Here is a 19,184-nt window from a genome sequence, read left to right as displayed (position 1 = left end):
GGCACTCCTGTTCACTGACTTTTACTAACAGTAGGTCCTTCGCAAATATGAGACAATCGGACTGTAGGGTGAGTTTCCCTTTCACACGGGGATCACAGACTGTGGTGAGCATGTATGTGTGGCCTTCTGTTAAAGGTCTTAATCTCTCTTGCACCTGCTTCTGCAAAATGTCCAGATAATGCAGCACCTCTGTTGTCATTCCCTCTTCCTGTTTAAAGCCTTCCAAATTTTCCTCCAGAAAATTAACTATAGGAATGATGTCACCCAAGGTGGCACTTCTGGAACTCAGCTCCTCCGTGGCATCCTTGAAGAGCTGCAGGATTTTTACCAGCTGACTCATGACTAACCAATCATGATGCCCTATGGGACTATGCACACTGATCTCCATTTCTAGAGAAAGATCATGAAGGGATGTCTGCTGCTCCACTAACCTCTGCAGTATCATATATTTATTTAAAAACATGTATATACGGCTATTTGGAAATAACCATCATACCGGTTTACAATTTTACAAATATCAAAATATAAACAAACAAATAATGTCTCCAGTGATAATATCTCCACTCTCACTCTCTTAAAAATTTTAAAATAAAAAAGTACAAAAAAGAATAAAACATACATACATTCATTTAATTAATTAATTAATTAATTAATTAATTTATTTATTTATTTATTTGTAGGGCTTTATATACCGTTATTCGGTAGAGCCATCATAACGGTTTACAAATCTGCAATTATCATCCAACATATGCAAATCATTTGTTTCATTATTTAATAACTCCTGATTGCTAGTCCTTGCTCCAATTACTTGTTGCTATTATTTCTCATCCTTTTTTGTGCCAAAGGCTTGCTGAAATAACCAAGACTTACATTTTGTTTTAAATTGTGCTGTATTCAGCTCTAGTCTTACATCAGATGATAGTTTGTTCTAAATCATTGGTCCGGCTAACAACAGGGCTCTTTCTCTTACGGAAGTTAATTTTGCAGATACTAAAGATTGCGTGGACAGGAGACCTTTGTTGACAGATCTCAGATTTTTCTGCAGTACATGTAATCTTATGGCTGCATTTAGCCATTTTACATTTTCATTATGTATTGCTTTATGCAAAATTCACAGGGCTTTATATTGCACTCGCTGCTCAATTGGCAGCCAGTGTAAGTCTCTCAATACTGGTGTAATGTGATCTTTTCTGCTCTTCCCTGATAATATTCTTGCTTCTGAATTTTGCAATAACTACAAAGGTCGTAAAGTCGAGTAAGGTAATCCCAAAAAAAGGGAATTGCAATAGTCAGTGGAAGTAAAAGGTAGGAGCTGTTTAAATACCCCTACCGGCACTTTTCTGACGTCAGCAGCGGCTGGGCGGGCCTCAGGGCGGGCTTCGTTCTAAATGTACTTGACTCTAGAAATGGTTTGAGTCTTCTAAGGATTAGTAGTTTATAATATCCTTTTGCTTTTTTAGTAATATGAGTTTTAAAGTTGAATTAGGGTTCTACCTAGATTCCTAGATCTCTAACAGTAGGACTAAAGCTAATATCAGCTGTTTGAAATTTAAATTGCAGCTTAGTGTTATTTGGAGTAATTTTTCTTTCTAGGTGGAATTCCACCTGGTGCCAATGTCTTGAATGAGACGCTTGTGAGGCATCTCCAAATCAGTCTGCTTTTGACGGAGAACCTGCCCCACCTTTCCACTTCTGTGGAAGTGCACTGCTATGTTCCTGCTCTTGTGTATTAACGTATGCAGGTATTCATTCTCTTGGTAACTGGACTCCAACCCCAGAGCAGACTTCACTACCAGGTGCAGAGTGTGTGCAAAACATCGGATATTCTGAAAGCGCCCGTCATGTATTGCCTTTACCATGTTTGCACCATTGTCTATGACAAAGAACCCTGCCTGAAGATTCCTGTCTCGCTGGTGTAGTTGCCAGCCTGCCAGCATCTGTCTGATGCATGCTAGAATATTGGCTGAGGTATGGGCCTCGTCTATCAGGTAGGTGTGCAGTAAAGCCCACCTTCACCCTGATACTTGTTCACTAATAGAGCTGCTGCCTGCTGCTGCCTCAGCCAGGTCCCACCAGTGTCAGGGAGAGGTAAGAGTGTGCAACATTCATGGCAGTCCAGATATCGCAGGTGAAATGCACACTCCCCTGTGCCTTAGCTAGCAGCGCTTGGATGCGACTGCGACACTGGTTGTAAAGGCTGGGGATGACCTTTTTGCTAAATGTGGTTCTGGAGGGGACTTTGTAATTTGGAACTAAGTCCTTCAGCAAATGCTTGAATCCCACATTCTCCACGACCTGCAAGGGCTGGTCATCAAGGGCAATCATTTCCCCGATGCTCCTGGTTACAACTTTTGAGGCTGCCTGCCTCCTTCCCTGGGATAGCATTACCGAACACCACCCCATTTCCTCCATGGTGGGTTGTCGCTTCTGCCACATGGCAGGGGGCTGCTGGCCTGCCACCTGACTGCTAGAAGGGGCTGAGGGCATGGGGTGACTCTGCTCCTGTTCAACCACTTTATGCTGCCTGGAAAAAGGGGTCACCTGACTAATACTACCACCATCCCCAGATGGCAGTACTGTTGGGTGTTGGTTCTGCATATGATGCATCATGCCAAAATTAGTTAGATGTCCCATTTGCTTGCCTCTGCTAATAGCCCTGGCACAATAATTACACTGAGAAAAGCGCGGGTCCTCTATCACTATAAATTGACTCCAGATCGCAGATTTCTTTCATGATCCCTTCTTTATAGCCTTTGGGGTGGATGCTGGCACTGGAGTTGAAGTAGTGGGTGCAATGCCAGGGGCATCAGTCACACACTGTGCCTGCGCTGACTGCTCTTCATCCTCATCATTATCAGTTTCATCTCTCACCTGCAGCACTGAAGGGGAGGCTAAGACAGAACTAACTAATCCTCCTAAACCTTCTTCAGCTATTTCTTCTTCCATTTCTGTTGATGAGAATCCCACATAAGATAATTCTTCATTGGAATCAGAAGCAAACAGTTCCTGCGCTACATTTTCAATGCTAAATCGAGTCTGCTGTGACACTGCTGCTTTTGGGTTTTACCCTTTTGTCTTGCATGACTCAGCCTCCCCTTCCCTCACCTCCAAAACAGGTGGTGGTGGTGCATCATCTTTAAATTTCAGTTTTTTCCGGATTGAATTGCCTGCCCCTCCAGAGATTTTAGATTGGAACAGCTCCCTTTTTAACTTTAATGGGGGACTGTACTGCCTTTTGAAGTGCCTCTTCTGCCAGTCCCAATCACTCGACCACGTCTACCTTTCCCTGACATCATGGATTTAATGTCACTGCCTACTAGGGATTTCAATTAAAATAATTATTTCTTTATTGGTGAATGAACACCTCTGTCCCAATATATGTGAGTCTGGAAAACTGCCCACAGATGCATGGTGCAGTGCCTTGATATACACTATAACTGAGACTGCTGTATGTGCACACACCAAACTTTTAACTACAAAAGAGGCCTACTGGGGATTTGGCTTAAAAGAGCACTGCTGTCTCAATATATCTGAGTGTGGAAAACTGCCCACAGATGCATGGTGCAGTGCCTTGATGTACACTACAACTGAGACTGTTGTATGTGCACACACCAAACCTGTAACTACAAAAGAGGCCTACTGGGGATTTGGCTTAAAAGAGCACTGCTATTCCAATAAATGTGAGTCTGGAAAACTGCCCACAGATGCAGTGCAGTGCCTTGATGTACACTACAAATGAGACTGCTCTGTGTGCACAAAAACAATGAAACAGCAGAGAAAATAATTGACTGGAAGCCTGAGCAAGCACAATTCCTAGTGATGCTGCTTCTTGTTTGAAGATGCCAACTCACACTATCTCCCACCCACACCACTCAAACCATGCCTGCAACCTAACCCAGGGGTGTAAGATAAGCAGCAAAATGCCACTGCTGGCAACTTGTCTCAGTGGGAGAGACAGAGAGACCTTCTGAATTCAATAAAAAAATGTGCGGTCAAAATAAGCTTGACTGGCACTGCAGCAAAAACGAAGAAATATCTTTTTCAATGGAAAATTCTTTCAAAGTAGCTAGCAATTTAATACAGATTTGAGACACTCAGACTAGCTCTGAGTAAAGCCACCTCCCCGGACAACCCCCACAAAGAAAGAGCGTGGTACACCACGTGCTTAAGGTATAAATAGTACAGTGTCATCAGGAACAGCGTCACAGAGCACTGAGTGAGAGCGGCAATTGACTGCATTTGAAAAATGCTTAGCTCTGATAGGTTGCATTCTCGTCTCCTTGCCAACTTGTCTGATCCACTCTATAACATGGCTGTGAGGTCACTTATGACTCACAGGAAAGGGCTGGTTTTTGCTATGGATACTCCGACATAGCCTTCTCCTTATTTCAAACGGCTGCTAAGAAATCACTGCGAACCAAAAGAATGAAACTAATATGATATGTTTTATTCATGGGGGATCGCCATGCGTTTCACGAACCCACGAATCAAACGAACAGGGATTTATGCGTTGCGGATTGCACATTCGTTGAAAACGAATACACATCCCCAGTAGTTCTTGCTCACTTCATGAAGCCACCATTTAAACCATTGGCAGTAACTGATCTCAAGTTCCTTTTTTTTTGCATAGTTTTAATTTTAATAGCATTTACTTCTGCCCAAAGAGTAAGCAAATTGCAAGCCCTGGTCTCAACCTCTTATACTCAGTTCTTTCACAACAGAGTAGTTTTCAAAACTCATCCTAAACTTCTCTAAAAAGTGGTTTCACAATTTAATTTAAATCAATCCATTAGCAGCATTATTTCCAAGATCACACACCCATCACAGCTAGCAGGCACTTCAAACACTGAACTACAGAAGAGCTTTACTCTTCTATTTGGAAAGAACATATTCCCACAGGAAGTCCTCACAGCTATTTCTTTTAACCAGTTAAGTGGGGGTTTTCAGTTACAAAGTAGACTCGTTCAACTTGGATCTCTGACTGCATCGCTTACTACTACAATCAGTGAAGCCTACATCTTCAAAGTAAGGTAAAAGCCCATCAAGTTAGGGCTATGGCAGCTTTCTTCCATAGAAGATATCTGCAAGACTGCTACTTAGTCTTCCAGCCATACTTTCACTGCTCATTACTGCCTAGAAAATGCATGTTTGGACAGGCAGCTCTTTGAAGCTTATTTAATGAATTCCTCAAATCTTCCCTCTATCCTCATACAATGAATATGGGATGCAATGATCTACTGAAATGCAGAAATAACAAACGTAATCATATGCACCTCTCAGCTTGGGAATCTTCACTTGTGTGGTCAACTTTATCCTGCTTGTCCATGAAGAAGTCTAAGTTGCTCTCCTGTAACAGGTGTTCTCCATAGACATCAGGAAATATCAGCCACACAATACCTCCCTCCTCCCCTTCAGTGCTGAATAATAGCTTGATATAAGAACCGATGAGACTTGTGCAGTTGGTAGCTGTGCAGGAATCCCATTTTTTTGGAGCTCTGAGACAGCTTTTTCTGTCTCTATTCCATCAGAAGACATCACCCACATGTGTGGTTGCTTTATCCTGCTGTCTATGTAGAACATATGTTATAAGTGAGGAACTTAGCTTTATCCAAATGGTATCAGTGACAGAGTAAACCTTTTGCTGCCCCTATACATTGTCTGTGGCCTGGGCTGGATTCCATTCAATTTTTGCTGCGCATTTGGAGCTACAGAGGTGATATGTGGTTTGATACCACCAAGAACATTCCTGGCTCCACTACTGGGGCTGCAAAACTGTACTCCTCAGTGGGGCCTGTAACTGTACTATCAAACAGGGCAGGCAATGGAGTGCATTGGCCCAGATCCACCACAACATTTTGTGATGCTTGGAACTTTGCTGCCCCTAGAATTTAGCCACCCTAGGCACAGGCCTAATAGGGCTATGTGGAAATCCAGTCCTGAGAGGACTCCAAGTGGTCTTTACAGATTAATACCTCAGATATATGCATGCTAGCACCTGTGGGGGAAGATAGCCTTGTTGAATATTTTTGATACCTAGATTGAATAATGTTTGTAAAGAGGCAAGATGAGGAGAACAATTATTTGAATAAACTTAGAATTTACAGAGACTTGCTGAATATCACAGAGTCAGTATCAGAGAGAAGGTGACCTCTTGTTCTAGGATTTCTTCTGTTTCATTTCTCATCCCCAGCTCTAGTTTTTAGTCAGTTTTATCTACAATGAGTAATTCTATTAGTATCAGTTTAAGAGCTTATTCAGTCTCTTCTGCACCTGTGGGGAAACTCTTGGTGAGCCATGCCTTTTGATACTTGATAACATAATTTGAAAATACATCATAGTATAACTCAAAGCTTGTTTTTTCTTAACATGTGATTTAATGACTGTATGCTTGTTGACAGAAGGAAGCGTTTGAGACAGAATTCAAGAAATCCAAAACCAAACTTGCCATCCAGGATGTGGATGTAGAGAATCATGCAAAGAATAATCAGGCAAGTTTTCAAAATTAACTCCACCTTTTTAGTTTCCCTTATTACTCATATCTTACTCCTTCAGCAGTAGTGTATATGAATAATACCGTAATTTATAATAAGCATGAATAGACATGTATAAACAATGCACGCAGAAACAGATAATTTATGAGTTAATGCTGATCAAAAAAATGATAAAAACAGTGGAAAAAATGTATATATATCTCAGATTTGGCATTATAAAAAATAATTCAGTAGGAGATAGATTCTAGTGAGGATCTTTCAACAGTGCAGATGAATCATGCTGTTCCCTGTACGTACCCGGATCAGTCCAGACCATGGGTTAAGCCCCCGTTCCAACAGGTGGAGACAGACCAGAATTCTGATGCTAGCCCATATAAGGACAGAACCTACCCAGGAACCCTCAGTATTCGTCTGTCTCCAGCAGTTGGAACATCTCACCCTCGGTTCCCTGTTTAGCTTGCCCTCTGGGTTTTCTTTCTTCTTTCTTCTTTCTTAAGGGCAAGCTCACGCAAGTACTCTTTATTTTGCTTTCTTTAATAATTAAAAAAAAAAACACTGAGAATTTTTTCCTCTGTCTGTGTTAGGGTAGACACTTTTTCCCCTTGATATTTATCAGCCTAGGTTCCCTTCCCAGTGACCTGTGTGGGTGATACTGGTGGTGCCAGTCCCTCTCCCCACTGCTGCCGTGCCCCGAGTGGTCTATTCCTCGGATGTGCTTTTCAGGGATGATTTACATTCCCCTGACTCTGTGAGGAACTAAAACTTTTTTGTTACCTTTTTTCCACAGAGCTTTATTCATACAGTTCTTCTACAAAAAAAAACAAACAAAACCGAATACGGAATACATATAAATTGAAAGGTTTTTAACCTTAAGGCAGCAGTTTTATTATTTGAGGAGAGAGCAGGGTTCAATCTCCCGCCTAACTCCTCTGGGGCTCCCAGCTCAGCTGTTTCTTGATTGTATCGTGGCTCCTGCCTCATGCCGCGGCCATTGTGCTGCACTGCTTGTGGAGAGTCGGCCTCCCGACTCTCCCGTGAAGGGGTTTGTTCTCGGTGCCTTTCAGGGGGTGAAGGTCCCTCCCTCTAACCGCCATCAAATAAGCCTCGGGGAAGGACTCCCCGCCGTGCTGCCAAGTCTTTTTTGTCCCGGGATCGCGCGGCTGTGGTGGCCATGTTGGATTTTTCTCTTCCTGCTTCTCCGGGAGCAGGGGGCTCGAATCTTTCGTTTTTTCCACCCGATTTGAGCCCGGTTCGCTCTCGGGGTGCTGGCTCTGACCCCCCCCCCCCCCCCCTCACCTCTCCAACCTCCCCCCGCAAAAAGTTCGGCCTGGGCCCATTTTTCTTCGGATTTTGTACTTTTAATGCATGAATCATATCTGGCCAGTCTGCAAAGGGAGATGGACCCCCTCCTGTTGTTTCCCCCCCCTCCAATTCCTCCTAGGCCTTCCTCTGAGGAGGTTTTGGACCCTCAGGGCCCTGTTAGGGTTCGCATGGTCCCTGGGGCCCCCCCTCCCACCGCGGACCCACCTCCCCCGCCTCCTTTGGACCCTCACGATGTTGGGGATGATAATGATTCTACTCCCCCTCCCTTAGAGGGTGATGATCCGCATGTTCTGCATTTATTCAGGCGGGAAGAATTGGAGCCTCTTATTCCCTTCGTTCTTCAAGAACTGGGAATTGACACCACCCCCCCCCTCCCCAGAGGATTCTGTGGCTGCAGTTATGACTCCAAACGCGGACCCGGTCCTGGCGGGACTTAGGGCCTTACTGCATTCTTTCCCTTTTCATCCTATGCACCGCTTGCTACTCCTCAGGGAATGGGAGTCTCCTGAGTCTGGACTTCGTGTTGGGAGAGCTATGGATTAGCTATACCCACTCCCTGAGGACTGCTTGGACATGTTAAAAATTCCCAAAGTGGATTCGTCTGTCACCGCTGTGACAAAGCGCACTACCATCCCAGTGGTGGGTTCGACAGCTTTACGGGATATACAAGACCGTAAGCTTGAATTTTATTTAAAGCGCATTTCTGAAGTCTTAGCTCTTGGTGTCCGGGCGACAATTTGCAGCAGTCTCATGCAGCGGGCAAGCCTTAGGTGGATGCAGCAGTTACTCAGCACCCAGGACCTCCCGTCTGCACAGGCTGAGCAAGCTGAACGTTTGGAGGGTGCTATTGCTTATGGGGCGGATGCTTTGTATGATTTGGTTCGGACCCAAGCTAAAGCTATGGTTTCAGCGGTATCTGCCAGACGTCTTCTCTGGTTGCGCAATTGGTATGCTGATGCTTCCTTTAAGGCTCGGTTGGGCAATCTTCCTTTTAAGGGCAAGTTGCTTTTTGGTGAGGACCTGGAACAGCTTATTAAGTCTTGGGTGAAAACAAGGTCCATAAGCTGCCAGAGGACCGTCCCAAACAGTCGAAGTCTTTTGTCCCGACTCATTCTTGCTTCAGGGGGAATCGCCGTTATGTCAACAGAGCCCGTGGTTCTTTTCCCAGGGGAGGAGTATCCAGGTCTCAGTCTTGGTCCCATTCCTTTCGTGGACGTCATGGTTTCCGAGATGGCCATCAGCAGTCCACTTCCTCTAAGTCAAACCCACAATGAAATTCGGCCGGTCCATTCCTCCGCTGAAACTTAGGTGGGCGTCTTTCCATGTTTCTCGAGGAGTGGGCCAAAATCACTTCCGACCTCTGGGTCCTTGATGTGATAGAGCACGGCTACGCATTAGATTTTGCCAGACACCTGCCGGATCTCTACATCGTTTGCCCTTGCAGCCGTTCCAAGCGGCCTGCGGTTTGCCACACGTTGTTCAATCTTCAGGAATTGGGGGCAATCGTTCCAGTTCTGGTTCACGAAAGGGGCGCCGGCCAATATTCAATTTACTTCGTTGTTCCCAAAAAGGACGATTCGTTCCGTCCCATTCTGGATCTCAAAAGGGTCAGTCAATCAGCCCCTCAAGGTTCTCCGTTTCAAGATGGAAACCCTGCGGGCGGTGATAGCGGCAGTTCGTCCCAGGGAATTTCTCACTTCTTTGAATCTGAAGGAGGCTTACTTTCACATCCCCATTCGTCAAGATCATCAGAAATTCCTTCGTTTTCAGATTCTAGGTCAGCACTTCCAGTTTCGGGCTCTCCCGTTCGGTCTCGCCACTGCTCCCCGCATCTTTACAAAGATCATGGTGGTTGTTGCAGCAGCACTTTGCCGGGAAGGAATTCTAGTCCATCCTTACCTGGACGACTGGTTGATAAGGGCCAAGTCCGCTGCTCTCTGCTCTCTTGCGGTAGACAGGGTTTTAGCCCTTCTCACGTCTCTCGGCTGGATAGTCAATTTTTCCAAAAGCACTCTTCGGCCCTCTCAACAACTAGAATTCCTGGGCGCCCTTTTCAACACTCGGGTCGGGAAAGTTTTTCTTTCGCACTCACAAACACTCAACTTGATCAATCAGTTGAACACTTTCATCACTCTCCCGCTTCCCACGGCGTGGGATTACCTCCAGGTTCTAGGAACCATGGCTTCCACGATCGATCTCGTTCCTTGGGCGTTTGCTCATATGCGTCCTTTACAAACAGCTTTGTTGTCCCGTTGGAAGCCGATATCCAAGAAGTATCAGGAGATTCTCCCTCTTTCTGCCTCTACCATCGCCAGCATACAATGGTGGTTTTCCCCGGCTCACCTTCTCAGGGGAATGCCTCTTTTGACTCCCTCTTGGGTCATAGTAACGACGGACTCCAGCCTCTCCGGCTGGGGGGCTGTCTGTCAATCTCAAACGACTCAAGGGTTCTGGTCCCCTTCCCAATCTCGATGGCACATCAATCGCTTAGAAGCCCAAGCGGTTCGTCTGGCCCTCAAGTTTTTTCTTCCTCTGATTCGTCACAAAGCTGCCCGAGTACTATCAGACAATTCCACCACCGTAGATTACATAAACCGACAGGGCGGAACTCGGAGTCGTCTAATGGCGTTAGAGACCAGCAAGCTTTTTCTTTGGGCAGAGAGACACTTGGATCGTCTGGCAGCTTCCCACATAGCGGGGAGGGAGAATGTTCAAGCCAACTTCCTCAGTCATCAGCATCTTGATCCCGGCGAGTGGGAGTTATCGGACGTAGCGATGGATCTAATTGTGCGCAGGTGGGTTCCCCCTCACCTAGACCTCATGGCAATGCTAGCCAACGCAAAGGCTCCACGGTTCTTCAGACGGTGGAGGGAGCATTGTTCAGAAGGGGTGGACGCGCTAGTTCTTCCCTGGCCCTCCGACGTTCTTCACTACGTGTTCCCTCCGTGGCCGTTGGTGGGGAAAGTCCTTCGGAGAATAGAGCTCCATTGCGGTCCGGTCATTCTCGTGGCTCCAGAATGGCCTCGAAGACCATGGTTCGCGGACCTGGTGAATCTCTCGGTGGACGGTCCTTTTCGTCTCGGTCATCTGCCCCATCTTCTGCGCCAGGGTCCCGTATTTTCCGATCAGGCGGATCACTTCTGTCTAGCGGCATGGCTTTTGAAAGGAGACATTTGAAATGCAGAGGATATAAAGATGAGGTTACTGCCACCCTTCTCAGGGCTCGTAAGCAATCAACTTCCATTACTTATGTTAGGATTTGGAAGGTTTTTGAAGATGTATGTAAAGAGTTGGGTGTTTCGGCTCACTCGCCCTCTGTGGCGGTCTTACTTTCCTTTCTTCAGCGTGGCCTCTCCAAAGGTCTCTTGGTGAGCTCTCTGCGTGTTCAGGTTTCTGCTCTTGGTTCTCTTTTAGGCACCATCGAAGGTCATCCAGTCGCCTCTCATCCTGATGTTGTTCGTTTTCTTAGAGGCACTAAACATCTGAACCCGCCTGTTCGGTATATTTGTCCTTCGTGGAATTTAAACTTGGTTCTTCGTGCTCTTTGTTCGGCTCCGTTCGAACCTCTTCGTCGTGCCACTCTTAAGGACTTGACTCTTAAAACTGTTTTTCTAGTTGCTATCTCTTCTGCCAGGAGAATTTCCGAGCTTCAAGCTCTATCCTGTAGGGATCTTTTTCTGCGTTTTTCGGATTCCGGTGTTTCTCTAAAGACTGTTCCTTCCTTTTTACCTAAGGTTGTTTCTTCTTTTCATATTAACCAGTCTGTTGAACTTCCTGCTTTTTCACCGGAGGAGATCTCTGCCTCTGGTGGTAGCAATCTCCGTCGTCTCGATCTCAAAAGGATCTTGTTGCACTTTCTTGAGGTTATCAATGACTTTCGTCTCTCTGATCATTTGTTTGTCCTGTGGAGTGAACCCAACAAAAGTAAGCAAGCTTCTAAAGCTACTATTGCTCGCTGGTTGAAGGAGACGATTTCCTCAGCCTACATTTGCAAGGGCAGGCCAGTTCCTGAAGGTCTAAAAGCCCACTCTTTGCGTTCTCAGGCGACTTCTTGGGCGGAGTCTCAATCTGTGTCGTCTCAGGAAATTTGTAGGGCGGCTACTTGGAAATCTCTTCATACTTTTGCTCGTCATTACCGCCTCGACGTTCAGGCTTCAGTTTTTGGTTCCTTTGGTCGACAGTTCTTCGAGCGGGATTGTCTGGATCCCACCCTTTGTAGGGAAGCTTTGGGACATCCCATGGTCTGGTAGGGGTGTGCATCCGTTTTCGACGTATTGGCGATCCACAATGTATTTTGTCCTATCCGTTAAATACGTGGGGGAGGCGAAAAGCATCGCGACTCCCCACGTATTTAACTTATTATCTGTTTAATTCGGTGCGCCAGTGGCGCGTGCTTTTCTTCACCCCCATTAGCTACTAGCTACCTATGATTTGCACAAAATGGCAGCGCCCCTGCCCTACATTCCGGTATCCATGCCGACCTGTCTGACCCTTTCCTGTGAGTCACAGTGACTCACAGGAAAGGGTCGGACAGGTCGGCATGGATACTGGAATGCAGCGTATCCGTGCTGACATTTTCTGACATGCACTGAATGCAGCCAATAGCGCTGTTATTCAGTGCTCTCTGTCAATTTTACTGATGAGCCAGCACTATATAAACATCAGCACAAGGAGCCCCGCACTTATTTCCAGCGATGCTGTGGGGAGGTGGGCTGGGTGGAAGAGGGAGGAGGCTGAACTAAGAGAGATAGGCTAGTTAAGCTAGTAAAGGAAAGAAAAAGCTAATTATTCTTTGTTTTGCTGCAGTGCCAAGGTCAGCTACAGCTAGTCCTGTTTCTTTCAAGCTGTTTATTTTGGGCATCTCTGACTGAGAAGAGAAGCTGTGCTAGGTCAGCTAGCACTGACCACCATTTAGGGTATTGGGCTGGCTTGGAGAGATATAAGTAGTATAATGGGTACACGATCAATCAAACTGATTGACAGGTGAGATAAGGATGACAGCAGCCAATCAGCGTTCACTTCCGGTCTAAGCCCCGCCCACGCCCCGCCCACTCCCCATAGAAGTGAATGGGGGCGTAGCCACGCCCCCTCCCGCCTCCTCCCGCCCTCGACCACGCCCCCGGCCACACCCCTTCCGCCACAGGCCCCACCCCTTCCGCAGCCAATCAGTGTTCACTTCCGGTCTAAGCCCCGCCCACTCCCCATAGAAGTGAATGGGGGCGTAGCCACGCCCCCTCCCGCCTCATCCCGCCCTCGACCACGCCCCAAGACCCACCCCTTCCGCCCCAAGTCCCACCCCTTCTGCCCCGGCCCCACCCCTTCCGCCCTGGCCCCCGCCCCAGACCCCGCCCAGACCCCATCGATGCTCCTCCCCTCCCAATAGAAGTGAATGGGGAGCCCCTCCCACCCCAAACCGCCCCCCCCACGATGTCACGGATGACCCCGCCCACACCCCAACCCCAAGCCACACCCCCCTGTGACGTAGCGGGTATGACATCACCGGAAGTCCACCCCACACCGCCCCCCAAAAACACACCCCCTAAAACGTCATCAGAAAGGGTCCTGTCGCTTTTTTAATGATGTCAGTATTAATGGACTCTGGCTGTTTTTGATGATTTCACCGGAAGTACAATACAAAAGTCCCGAAATATGCGCTCCTAGAACCTCCTGATGCCTTTTAATGATGTCGGAGCCGGTAGTATGCTTTTAGGAGGCAGGAAAACTGCAGGAAATATGCTTTTTTTCTAGCCACTCTGTTTTTAAAAAACCAAACAAAATACAAGCTGATAGGAGGCAGAAAAACAGTGGCTCGTTCTGTTGACAAGGATTTGGTTTTTTTTTTAAAACAAGTGATTGAAGCTACCGGTGGTGAATTGTATGAACTGCAGGATCAAACTTTGCAAAAGACAGGTTTTTTTTTTTTCCAAAAGACTAGGGACCGGGTAGTATAAAGGGTACGCTGTCACTCAAACCCCCAAGCCAAACCCCCCAGTGATGTCACCAGAAGCCCAAGCCCACCCCTCCAAGCCCTTGCTGTAGATAGGCATGCCCCAATAAAAAAAGTTACCAGCGAGCAGGCAGGAAACTGTGACTCATTCTGTACACAGAGACGGAGAATCCAATTACACCCCTTCCCTCCGCACCCTCTGCCTCAATCCGACCTTCCCCCAGACCTAAATCTGAGCAGAGGATAATTGAAAGCAGTGGGGGGTGTAGGTTTGCAATGGTGAAACACAAGGCTTTAGTTTTGTTTTAAAAAAAACAGACTTCTGTATTTTACAGCCATATAAAAAAACAAGAATGCACCAGCGGATCTTAAAGAAAATTTATAATGAGCCAGGAAATACCGGCAGTTTTGGCGGTATAACACCTCTTTTGCAGGCAGCTAAAGCATGTATGCCGTCTGTGACCAAGAAACAAGTGATTGATTGGCTTACAGAACAAGATGCTTATTCTTTACACAAACCTGCTAGGGTACGATTTAAAAGAAATAAAACCATAGTGTCAGATATAGATTGGCAATGGCAGGCAGATTTGGTTGATATGACAGCCTTGTCTGGTTATAACAGAGGCTACAAATACATTTTGACGGTGATAGATGTTTTGTCAAAATACGCATGGGCTGTGACCCTAAAAACAAAAACAGGTCGTGAAGTGGCAGAGGCCTTTGAAAATATATTTAAAGGTGGTCGTGTTCCCAACAAAATACAAACAGACAGAGGTAAAGAGTTTTTAAATAGATCTGTGAAGAGTTTGTTAAAATACAGGGGCATTCAGCATTTTGTGACCAACAACGATGTTAAGGCAGCAGTTGTGGAGAGATTTAACAGGACTTTAAAATCCAAAATGTGGCGATACTTTACAGCGCGCAACACTTTTCGCTATGAAGATGTGCTTCCGGCTTTTATGAACAGTTACAATCGCAGTTTTCACAGAACAATACAGGCCCGCCCCATCGATGTAACAACCTCAAACTCACGGCGGTTCTGGAAAGTAATCTACGGCAATAACAACAAACATGAAACTGCTAAGCCTTTTTTAAAAAAGGGGGATCATGTTAGACTGTCAAAAACTAAAGGGAAATTTGAAAAAGGTTATGAACAAACATGGACAGATGAGATATTTATAATTACCGACGTCCTAAGCAGGGGACAGAAAACAGTGTACAAGATACAAGATTATGGTGAGGAAACCATTCAAGGTTCTTTTTATCCTGAAGAATTACAGAAAGTCAACCCTCAACAGGACAGAATATACCGCGTTGATAAGGTTCTAAAGGTAAAAGGGAGAGGTAAGAACAAGCAGTGCTTTGTGAAATGGCGAGGATGGCCTGAAAAATTTAACAGCTGGATAAAAGCATCAGAGATTCAAAACATTTGATTTGAAAAGGCCTTGTCTCATAAAAAGAAAAAAATGAATGAAGGGGGATTTTACGTAACGCTGCCTAGTAACGCCTCTGTGAGAATATTTCCACAAAACAACAGCTCTAATTTCACCACACAATTAGCTAGACCTTTGGACCTACAGGGCCCGTGGGAAGTGGGTCTGGTGGAAATACAGTACCCGAACACATGGGATAATATTAAAGAAGACCATAAATATGCTGTCACCACTGGTGAAGGAAGCACAGAGCATCACTTTGTTGTACGAAGAGGGTATTATGCAACCGTTCAAAACCTGACGGATCAAATGAACCACGACATGAACAGTGTCCTCAAAGCCATGGCACCACGAATCATCTATGACCCCAATATCCGAAGAATCAAATTAAAATCAGAGGACAAAGCAGTAATTTCTGCAGGGGGTGACTTAGCGACCATTTTGGGGCTAGAAGCTAAAACGAATACGAACCGCTCGCTATTTCCAACGGATATCACAGGAGGGTTTAATACCCTATACCTGTATACGGATATTGTAGAGCACCAGCTGGTGGGAGACCATTTTGTGCAGCTGCTTCGTTGTGTTCCCACTAAAGGGGGTAAGGACGAGTTTATCACCTTCACTTATGATAAACCGCATTATGTTCCTGTGAACAAGCAGCACATAGACACCATAACATTTGAAATAAAGACGGACCAGAACCAACACGTCTCATTTCGCTATGGGAAAGTGATCCTTAAGCTACACCTGCGACCCCGGAAAACTATTTTTTAAAATGGTTGTGGTTAAATACTATGGGGACCCTGGCGCATACAGAAATTACTATGCAGCACAGGCCGGTGAAGGCCTTTCGGGGTATTACGGTGCTCCGGTCATGTACGGGGCTGGGATAGGCGGAATTTTTCGTAGTCTCTTTAGAAAAGCAATACCTCTTTTGAGAAGGGGTTTTGAGATTGTTAAACCTCATGTGAAAAGTGCAGCAAAAAACATCGCCAAAGATGTTATGGGCCGTGTCACAACGGCGGTTCTGCATAAAATGAACAATAACACAGAGCAGGAGGGGTCAGGATTAGTGGTTATTAGAAGAGCTGTTAAAAGAAAGAGAACCAATCAACAGGGGCCTCCTGAACCTTTTAAAACAAAGAAGACCAAACGTGCCAAGTCTCAAAAGACTAACCGCAAGGGGAAGAAGAGAAACCTCTCCGCCAAGAAGCAAGATATATTCTAAAAACTATGGCTTTTGTACATCAGGGGTCTGAAGAATGTTTGAAATCAGAACTGGATCTGTTTCAACTGGCCCCCACACAAACCAGCATAGAAAAAAGTGTTTATGTGGAGATTCCGCCATTATCTGCCTTGTCAGAAACAGCCCCTTTAGATTTTTATATAGCCGGACATGGCGAGGATTACCTGGATTTGAACAACACGTTGCTATACCTGACCTGCAAAATCGTGAACGAAGATGGGTCCGATCTTGAAGTAGGGGCCAGAGTAGCTCTCGTGAACTATCCAATAGCCTCTATTTTTAGCCAGCTGGATGTCACTCTCGGAGATAGACTCATTAGTCAGAGCAACAACTGTTACCCTTACAGAGCCCTCATAGAGCTGTTTCTCAATTACGGCGAGGGTCCTCTCAAAACACAGTTTACAAGCGGCCTATTTTATAAAGACACAGCCGGAAACCATGAAGTGAGAGACGTGGGATCGCGTAATAAAGGTTTTACCGAAAGAGCTGTGTTTACAGCCGCTAGCCATAAAGTAGAGCTTCTGGGACATTTACATAGCGATCTGTTTTTTCAAGAAAAGCTGCTCATAAATGGCGTGGATGTGAAAATTAAACTAACGCGGAACAAAGATACGTTCTGCTTAATGAGCGGAGATGCCAACGAGAGGTACAAACTCATTATTTTATCTGCAGCCCTCTTTGTAAGGAGGGTGAAAGTGTCACCGGGAGTGCGTTTGGGGCATGCAGAAGCGCTGCTGAGAGCTAATGTCAAGTACGCCGTGGACCGTGTAAGTCTGAAAGTCTTTAGCATACCGGCTGGCGCCCGTGTGACTAACCAGGAAAACCTCTTTTTGGGACAATTACCCAAAATAATCGTATTGGGCTTTGTGGATAATGACGCTTTCAGTGGTAATTACTCTAAAAACCCCTTCAATTTTAAACATTACGATATCAACTTTGCTGCGCTGTATGTGGATGGTGAGCAAGTCCCAGGGAAACCTCTCCAGCCGGATTTCGATAACGGCTGTTGTATCAGAGAATACATGCAGCTGGTTCAAGCAACGGGTAAACATTTGAAAGACAGTGCTCTCTTGATTGATCGTCAAGAGTTTTACCAAGGTTATACCTTGCTGGCCTTTGACCTATCACCCGACCAAGAGTGCACGGACCACTACTCTTTGATTAAAACCGGTAATCTACGGGCTGAAATCCGTTTTGCCATCGCTTTGCCACACACGGTGAATATGATTGTGTATGGTGTCTTTGACAACGTGATAGAAATTAACCACAGAAGGAACGTCCTTTTTGATTATCTATGATGATGAACACCGTACAGATCTACCGTATTTTAAAGAAGGATCCGTATGTTACAAAATCTTTTGTAGACGTCCTACCCAGTGACTGGCTGTCTGATGTACAAATAGAAAGGAAACCTGCAAGCTTGGTGGTAAATACCCACCCCCACGACCTTCCTGGAGAACACTGGCTAGCAATATACGTGACTGAAAACGGCACAGGAGAATTTTTTGATTCCTACGGGCAACAGCCTGATAGTTTGTTCTTCCCTAACAGTATTATGAACTTTTTCAATAAACATTGTGTGGATGTTTTATACAGCAGCAAACAGCTGCAACACCCTGTATCTACAACCTGCGGTAACCATTGTGTGTTTTTCCTACATCAACGTTGTAAAGGGCTGTCTTTTGAAAATATTTTAAAACTGTATTCCGAAGAACCGTTGCAAAATGACAAAATGGTTTTACAATTTGTAAAAAACAACAAACAGAGAACATGTTGTATGTCTAAATCTTTTCGCTGTCTGTTTCATACCCCCCAGGTGTGTGTACCGTACCAAGAACATTGTACTAATCCTAAATAAAAACAATCTCTCTTGAGAGTTTTTGAAAAACAAACCAAACGTCTATAGTCTATATTTTAAAAAAGCCTTTTTTTTATTTGAAAAGATATAATTACACCTTCAACCATCTGTTTGTATCATGTACTTTACGTCTTTTACGGGGGAGGGGGTCTTTGCACTTTACAGTCTTTGTGTACATTTCATCAGTTGTCGCTGAAGGATTTTCCTTGAGCTGTACCAGCAGATCCCTGTTGGCTGGATTACCCATGACGGTGGAGGGCATGTTTAATTCTGCCAGGGTTTGCATGAACTCTCCCCAACCTTTGGGTATCCTCCGATGTGAAAGAGCACGGGTCTGTGTAGCTCCACGAATCAGGTCTAATAGGTTAGAGCCACTTACAGGTCTACCCTTGTATACAAAAGTCCCATTACTCTCCCAGGATGCAATGTCCTTATTCTTTGACAGTTTATTGAGCAGTATTTCTGCATTTTTTCTACGGTGCATGCTGATGCTGTTTAACACTTCCTGCAGGATGGGGTCTGGGGGGCTTTTGTGCTCTAGAAATGCAGAGGTTGCTGTATCATCCTGTGGGGGTAGATACAGATTTATTCTTTCTTTTTCCATTTCTCCGTGTCTGTTAAGCACCAGATAGCGCTGTAGCACTTCTGAATAGCGTTTGGCTTTCTCATATTCAGACATACCAGAACTTTGAAGTATACCTTTCATTTCTTCATCGAGTCTTTGAACAGCTGTGGTTCTAATATTTTCCTCATGAACTGAAGGGCTTCTCAAACGGTCAAGTTGTTGACTAGACACTAAATACATTTTTTCTGTGTGCTGCATTAGTATTTTAGCTCAAAAGCCCCGTGATGAGTGGTAGCGCGAATCCTAGCAGAGGCCCGATAA

The 19,184-nt window shown here is 45.4% G+C and overlaps 1 protein-coding gene across 1 annotated transcript in view; it reads left to right on the top strand.

The window, feature by feature from the left end:
• The window catches only part of LOC115085175 (uncharacterized protein C18orf63-like), a 195,792-nt gene that overhangs the window by 155,464 nt on the left and 21,144 nt on the right, over nt 1–19,184 (top strand). The window contains exon 8 of the mRNA XM_029590877.1: nt 6,399–6,488. Coding sequence (XP_029446737.1) covers nt 6,399–6,488 — 90 coding nt within the window. The remainder of the gene's footprint in view (nt 1–6,398; nt 6,489–19,184) is intronic.

The sequence above is a fragment of the Rhinatrema bivittatum genome, chromosome 2 (genome assembly GCF_901001135.1).
Source record: "Rhinatrema bivittatum chromosome 2, aRhiBiv1.1, whole genome shotgun sequence".
NCBI classification, from domain to species: domain Eukaryota; kingdom Metazoa; phylum Chordata; class Amphibia; order Gymnophiona; family Rhinatrematidae; genus Rhinatrema; species Rhinatrema bivittatum.
Note: the sequence above shows the minus strand (reverse complement) of the source record. Positions and strands in the feature narration are given on the sequence as shown.